The sequence below is a fragment of the Stegostoma tigrinum genome, chromosome 4 (genome assembly GCF_030684315.1).
Source record: "Stegostoma tigrinum isolate sSteTig4 chromosome 4, sSteTig4.hap1, whole genome shotgun sequence".
In the NCBI taxonomy this organism is placed as follows: domain Eukaryota; kingdom Metazoa; phylum Chordata; class Chondrichthyes; order Orectolobiformes; family Stegostomatidae; genus Stegostoma; species Stegostoma tigrinum.
The window spans coordinates 7,822,571-7,830,765 of NC_081357.1; the positions used below are offsets into that span (position 1 = coordinate 7,822,571).

The following is an 8,195-nucleotide window of genomic DNA, read 5'->3' on the forward strand; positions in this document are numbered from 1 at the left end:
AAGTTTTACTAAGTTATTGAGTTCTTTGAAGAAGTAACTTGGGCAGCAGACAAAGGGAACCAGGGTATGTGTTTAGATTTTAAGAAGACATTTGATAAGGTGCCATTTCAAAGGTTATTGTGGAAAAAAGCTGAGTGTTGGAGGAAATATATTGCCACGGATAGCAGATTGGCTGACCAATGGGAAGCAGACAATAGGAATTTTTTTCCACAGGCTAATAGGATGCCATGAGTGTTCTGCCACAGGGGTCAGAGCTTGATCCTCAACTTGGCTTGTGTTGCCGAACAATGAAACCTAGGTGTTCAGGTACATAGTTCTTTGAAAGTTGTGTCAACTGGGTGATTAAGAAGGCATTTAGCACGTTTGCCTTTATTGCTGAAACTATTGAATATAGGAGCTGGGATGTTGACGTTGTACAGCACATTGGTGAGGCCACTTTTGGAGTACTTGTGCAGTTCTGGTCACTTGCTATAAGAGGCCAGAAAAGATTTGTGAGGATGTTGCCAGGACTAGACAGTTTTGAGTTATAAGGAGAGGCTGGAAAGGCTGGGACTATTTTCACTAGAGTTTGGGTGGTTGAAATGTGACTTTGTAGAGGTTTATAAAATCATGAGGGTCATACATAAGGTGAATAGGAAAAGTATTTTCCCTAGGGTGGGGGAGATGAAAACTCAGGGCCACATTTTTAAGGTGAAAGGAGAAAGAATTAAAAGAGACCTGAGGGACAGCTTTTTCACAGAGGATAATTTGTACGTGGTATAAACTGCCAAAGGAAGTGGTAAATGCAAGTATAGTTATAACATTTAAAAGATATTTGGACAGGTATAAGAATACCAAAGATTTACAGCACTTATGGGCTAAAAACAGGCAAGTGGGACTAGTTTAGTTTGAGAAACTTGTTCGGTGTGGACAAGTTGAACCAAAGAATCTGTTTCCATGCTAGATGATTCAATTACTTTTTAAAATGTATATAAATAGTTTGAATGAAGGGACTGAAGGTATGGTGGCTAAATTTTCTGATGACACAAAGATAGAACGTAGAACATTACAGAGCAGTACAGGCCCTTCGGCCCTCGATGTTGCGCCACCCTGTGAAACCAATCTGAAGCCCATCTATCCTACACAATTCTGTTGTCATCCACGTTTATCCAACAACCATTTAAATGCCCTTAACGTTGACGAGTCTACTACTGTTGCAGGCAGGACATTCCACGCCCTTACTACTCTCTGAGTAAGGAACCTACCTCTGACATCTGTCCTACATCTATCACCCCTCAATTTTAAGCTATGGCCCCTCATGCTAGTCATCGTCATCCAAGGAAAAAGGCTCTCACTGTCCACCCCATCTAATCCTCTGATCATCTTGAATGTCTCTATTAGGTCACCTCTTAACCTTCTTCTCTCGAACAAAAACAGCCTCAAGTCCCTCAGCCATTCCTCATAAGACCTTCCCTCCATACCAGGCAACATCCTGGTAAATCTCCTCTGCACCCTTTCCAATGCTTCCACATCCTTCCTATAAGGCAGCGACCAGAGTTGTAAGCAATACTCTAAGTGCCGGCGCACCAGAGTTTTGTACAGCTGACATGACCTCATGGCTCCAAAACTCAATGCTTCTACCAATAAAACCTAACACACTGTACGCTTTCTTAACAACGCTATCAACCTGGGTGGCAACTTTCAGGGATCTATGCACATGGATACCGAGATCTCTCTGCTCATCTACACTACCAAGAATCTTACCATTAGACCGGTACTCTGTATTCTTGTTACTCCTTACAAAGTGAATCACCTCACACTTTTCCACATTAAACTCCATATACCACCTCTCAGCCCAGCTCTGCAGCTTATTTACGTCATTCTGTAACCTGCAAAATCCTTCTACACTATCCACAACTGCACCGACTTTAGTGTCATCTGCAAATTCACTAACCCATCCTCCTACGCCCTCATCCAGGTCATTTATAAAAATGACAAACAGCAGTGGCCCCAAAACAGCAGAACACCACTAGTAACTGAACTGAACATTTCCCATCAATCACCACCCTCTGTCTACTTACAGCTAGCCAACTTCTGATCCAAACCACTAAACCACCCTCAATCCCATGCCTCCAAATTTTCTGCAATAGCCGATCGTAGATTTGAGTTTAAAATCCGACCAGGCATGATCTCATCGAATGGCTGAGCAGCCTTAAATAGCTACAGAGATATTAGGAACTGCTAATGCTGGAGAATCTAAATTAACAAGTGAATTGAGGGGTACGTAGGTTAGGTTATTTTAGTTTTGGATTAGGTTTATTCCACGGCACAACATCGTGGGCCAAAGGGCCTGTACTGTGCTGTACTTTTCTATGTTCTATGTTATAACAAGATGTAGAGCTGGATGAACACAGCAGGCTAAGCAGCATCAAAGGAGCAGGAAAGCTGACGTTTCGGGTTGAGATCGATCTGTGCAATATATTGAGCCTGACTGACGATCCTTAATATTACAGAATAATCATTCACACACACACAATCATCCAGCAAATGTTGTCCACTTGCAGAATCACATTGATATTGGATACAGTGGTATGTGTTTTGCAAGCACAGTCCAATTGGTACAGTCAGCACCTTGTTTGCTGCGAGCAGCCAAGGGGATGTGCTATTCTTTTTCTTTTCATATCCTAGTTTATTTTTGTGTGCAGATGTGAGATACAGTTAAAAAACACCAGGTGTGCAAATAACTTTATTAACATGTCACCACCAGGAAAAACACATATGTGACCAAAGAAGCAGTATCAAGCAGAGCCCCTAGGGGCAAAGCTTCTGTGAATGAAAAAGTGAGGGTGGGGAGGTTAGGTATCAAATCAAAATAGAGTTTGAGGGGGAAATAAAGCTCTCTACACTCTGCAGTGCCCACCTCTCCCAAAAGGCATTGAGAGGGTCAGTGCTATTCAGTACAATCTACCCATCTTTGGCTGATATAACCTGGTATTACACTAGCACTGAAATTGATACCATGTTACACACCTGGGCAACAGGCAGAACTTCTTTCTGACTTGATGGCAGGATCTTGTTAATGGTGAACATTACTTGGTTGCTGTTGCACAGTAACAGCATGAAATAGAGCTAACACAGTGTGCAGCTGGAGGAACGCAGCAGGCCTGACAGCACCAGAGGAGCAGGAAAGTTGACCCAACCCAAAATGCCAACTTTCCTGCTCCTCTGATGCTGCCCGGCCTGCGGGTTTCTCCAGCTCCACACTGTGTTATCTCTGACTCCAGCGTCTGCAGTTCTTACTATCTCTGAGCAGCATGAAACAGCTGTGTAATAATATTCCAAAATTCCCTGGATTCAGGAAAGGTTTTAATGGATTGTAAAAATTCAAATGCAACATCCTTATTCCTGAAGGGGGGGAAAGCAGAAAGTAGGCAACTGTAAACCAGTTAGTTTGACTTCTGTCATTGGAAAATTGCTGAAATCCATCATTAAAAACATAGTGACAGAATATGTGGAAAGTCAATTCAGTCCAATCGAGTTCTGTACAAGTAACAGAAAGCTAGTATGCAGGTACTTCAGGTATAAAGGAGGGCAAATGACATTTTGACACTTATTGCAAAAGGAATAAAGTATGAAAGTGAGGAAGTACTATTGCAATTGTACACGTGATTGATGAGCATGTATCTGGGCACTGCACACAGTTTTGATAGTTGTACATGAGAAAGAAGTGTAACTGAATTTGAAGCAGTTCAAAGACGATTCACTGGTTTAATTACAGAGACGAAGGTCTTATCTTAAAGAGGAAAAATGGAGCAGTTGAGGCCTATACTTGCTAGATTTTAGAAAGGCGAGAGGAAATCTAATTCAGTTATGCAAGATGCTATAGGGAACTGATAAAGCAGACATAACATGGATGCTTTCCTTTGTGGGGCAGTGTAGAATGTGAGGTCATTGTTTTAGGCCATGGCATGGCAGATTTAAAACAGAGATAAGGGGGAAATTTTCTCTCTCAAAAATAATTCGCTACCACAGAGTGCAGTGGATGCTAGGACACTACATAAATTTAAGGATGACGTAAAGAAATTCTTAATTAATGACAGGTTAAACTGCTACAGGGAGTAGACATGAAAATGGAGTTCAGCGTTAAGATTAGATCAGCCATAATTGTATTAAATAACAGCACTGACTCCAGGGGCTTAATTGCCAGGTCCTGCTCCTAATCCTTGTATGATTTTTTTTGCTCTTGAATTGTCACTCTTCAAATGTCCAGATGAGTGCAAAATGAAAAACTATGACAAAATGGCTTTTTTTTTGGTGAAAGATATGTCAATCCAACCAACATGATTGAATCAAATTAATATCATTTTGTGATTTCTGACAGAGAGAAATACTCGTCTTGAAGTACTTCCACTTTAATTGAGTACCTTTTCTTGTGTACATCTCTTGCAAGGCCTCTCCTGGCCACCCTCCCTGGGTATCCTGAGATCCACGCTCAGTGCCATGCGGTGTCACATGCATACTCTCGAGCCTTCTCACCAACAGCATCGCAACACGTTTGCTCAGAGTTGTGCCACGTCAACCTCCAGCTCATTCATCATGCCTCCAAGAAACTTTTTCTTCTGCTTTCAGGCATCAAGGCCCATGAGATGCAACAAACTCAAAGTTACCCATGGCCTCTGGAACCTTGTATCAGAGATAACAGGAACTGCAGATGCTGGAGAATCCGAGATAACAAGGTGTAGAGCTGGATTAACACAGCAGAGTTGTGGAACGGATGAGGACTTTTACAAAAAACGGCAAGGTGGGAGGGTCAAAAACCGAAGTTGAAAAGCTCAGTAGGTCTGGCAGCATAAGCCTGCATGCCTGAAACGTCAACGTCCCTGCTCCTATGATGCTGCTGTGTTCATCCAGCAATGTTATCTCTTAACATTTTGGGTCCAGTGACCCTTCCTGGGAGAACTTCCGTTTATATGCAGAAAATAGGGAGGGTGAAGGGGTCGGGAGTAAACGAAAAGACAGAGCTGAGAAAGAAGAACAGATGGACAGACTAAGGAGTTGATTACAATCAGGCTGGGTTGGTGAATGGTTGTTAATGGGGACTATTAATGATGAACAACAGGTGGTGAGTAATGGTAGACTATGTGATAACAAGGCCTGGTGGGGCTAGGATATCGCAGAGTTTAGGCCCTAAAATTACTGAACTCGATATTGAGTTTGGAGGGTTGCTGGGTTTCTAAGTGGAAAATGAAGTGTTGTTCTTGCAGCTTGTGTTGAGCTTCTCAGGAACGCTGCAGCAAGCCTGTGATAGATAACCAAAAGAACTGCGGATACTGTAAATCAGGAACACAAACGACGTTGCTGGAAAAGCTCAGCAGGTCTGGCAGCATCTGTGGAGGAGAAAAAAAAGTTAACGTTTCAGGTCCAGTGACCCTTCCTCAGAACTAGATTGTCCAGAATGTATGTCCAATAAATGTAAACCTGTTCGATACCCTGTGTCTATCAAACATCGGTTCAAATCGCTTGATTTATCCCAACTCTTAATGTGGCGCACTGGGATCTCGAGCTATTCTCTTCCACTTTCAGCAATTTGTCGTTTACCTGAAATAAAACAAAGAGTTGCGGCTGTTGGCGAAACGGAAGACCGAACTGATGGAAGTATCGCCACACCCTCCAACGTTAAACTCTGCTTTTATTTTGCGCCAGCCATTACGGTTTGTGGTCGTTTCCCTCCATTGGTCACTAGTTTAACGTATTCTCTGGCAGCCGCTCCTCGACAATGAGCCGAGCCCCCAGGCGGGGGGGCGGGAGACGGCCATGTTGTCATGCAGCTATTAAAGTGAGGCAATTTCCGCTCGCTGCTTCCTCTTTGTCTGTTTGTGCGGACGGACCGACTGAGCGAGCGGCGCCATTCTCTGCTCCTGCACTTCCAGCTTCGAGTGCGCACCGACCCTTAACTACCACTATGTCTGAGGAAGGGCAGTTGTTCGTCGGCGGCCTGAACTTCGACACGGACGAGCAGTCCCTGGAAGAGGTTTTCTCCAAGTACGGCCAGATCACGGAGGTGAAAGTGATTAAGAACCGGGACACCATGACTTCCCGCGGCTTCGGCTTCGTCACTTTCGAGAACCCGGACGACGCCAGGGACGCGCTGCAGGCGATGAACGGAAAATCCATCGACGGGCGGCAGATCCGGGTGGGCCACGCCGAGAAGAAGTCGGGAGAAGGCCGCGGTTACGGTGGCGGCCGAGGCGGCTACAGTAACCGAAGGAGAGGCGGCGGTGGTTACTGGGATTCCGCCAGGAGCGGCGGCTACGGCAGCGGAGGCCGCTACGATCCAGGAGAGCGGGACAACTACTCGGCCGGTTACAGGAACCAGGGGGCCTACTACTACGGCGGTGGTAGTTATGGAAGCCGCTCGTACAGGGACTATGATTGATCACATCTGGAGAAGCATTTTTTTTTCAGATTCAGGATCGACGTCCCACCTTGTTCGTAAAGTGGCTCTTGAAACCACAAAAAGCAGCATCTGATGAATATGATTTGCCTGTCTATGTTAAAAATGCTAGAAAACAATTTTCACCATTGTCATGATTAATCTTGTTACCTGTTGTTTAATCCGGAGTGCTGCCTCCATGTTGGCCCTTCGAACGTAATACCATTTCGTTTTCTATTTTTGTTTAAAATTAGGACCGTTCGGTCATTTGAACGTCATGTTGGCGGTTTAGATCACCACTGAATCTCTTTTCGTCAGCTCCTTTTGGAATTTGTTGAAATCGTTTTGCTTTCTGGTGAGATTTTTCCACAATTCCATATGGTGCAAAAATGAAAGAGCGCGGAAAAGCACTTCTCCCTGTCCCCCATGTGGCCGATCATTATACGCCATTTTATCTTTGGAATGCGGACTGCTATTATTTCCATTTAATCGACCGATTTTTCGTTGAATCAATTCACTTGGCGCAGTTAACTCATGAGAATGGAGTATTTCTTAATCTTTTGAATGAATTTAAAATGTCTTCACGTGGAAAATTACCACAGGCCTTCTAAGGAAGTTTTTTTGATGGGGGTGGGGAGGACCTAAGTCTGAATGCCAGCAATGTGCCCAGTTTGAACCATTTCCCTGCCAGTGAAAAGTAATGAGTTTCCTCCACAGCAACTTGTTAATGTAACATGACAAAATTTACTGAAAGCAAACTGGTCTTTTGTTTTAAAACTCATTTATGAAAACTGTATACTGATTTTTTTTAAAAATCGATTGTCATATGTTGTACTTTCATCAGCTGGCATAGTCCTTTGAACAGAACATTGCCACCTGGGAGACAAATTTTTGCCAGTGGATTTATCTGAATAAAATGCAGCTTCAGGAATACTAGTGACTTGTCTTTGTTCTAAATCATTCAAATTCATTCCAAGGAGATCAATCTGAAGATGATCTTTGTCTTCTCATTATTTGATTTCTTAATCTGTAAAGCTGTGGAATTTGTGATGCCTTTCAAGACAACTGCAAGGATTAAGGTAAACCACTGAACAGACTTAGTTCAAATACTGTATCTGTTTAAAACAATCTTGAATTGTCGCAATTATGATTTCTTATTGAGAAATTTTATTGGTTAATAGTTAACAGAATTTCAGCCTTTATCTTTAAAGGCCTGTATTCTTCTTAAACATCCTTATTCATTTATGCTGGAGAGGCTTTCATTACATCATTTCAGAAACCATGTGGGAGTGAGCTTAGTGTGGGCTATGTATTTCACCATAGTAGTGATTTCAATTGATGTGGGAACTCACTTACACGTGTGGCTATATGCAGAAATGTTGAGAGCTGCCCAGCCTTCCATTTTACACCCTCTGCGAACCAGCTCATGCCTGGATCCAGGTGGATCACATTCTGTTTTTCCATTTGGCTTATTCTAGAATCTTTTTTTTTCTTGAGTTTGATTTTGCTCAGAGAAATGGTCAACTGACAGTGTTGGACATTATTAGCGTCCAAGCACCATGATTGACGTGAAAAGTGTTTTTATATGCTGGAATCCTATTTTTAAAAACCAGGACTTCTATTTATACAGAAAGTGTGGAACTGAAGTCATTTGGCCCAACATGTCGATGCTCCCCGTAAGCCTTCCATTATCTGACCCTAGAAATATAAATTTATTTCCAAGTGTCCTTTTAAGTACACTTGTGAATTCAACTGTTCTGTGCAGTGGTAAGTTTTTTACATT

General features: G+C 42.9%; 1 protein-coding gene across 1 annotated transcript; it reads left to right on the forward strand.

Annotated features, from left to right (window-relative positions):
- The first annotated feature begins 5,820 nt into the window (after positions 1-5,820).
- Positions 5,821-7,345, forward strand: LOC125452432 (cold-inducible RNA-binding protein B-like). Its single transcript, XM_048530823.2, has one exon. It carries the CDS (start codon positions 5,942-5,944, stop codon positions 6,413-6,415), a length of 474 nt encoding a protein of 157 aa, XP_048386780.1. The 5' UTR covers positions 5,821-5,941; the 3' UTR covers positions 6,416-7,345.
- Positions 7,346-8,195: the final 850 nt, after the last annotated feature.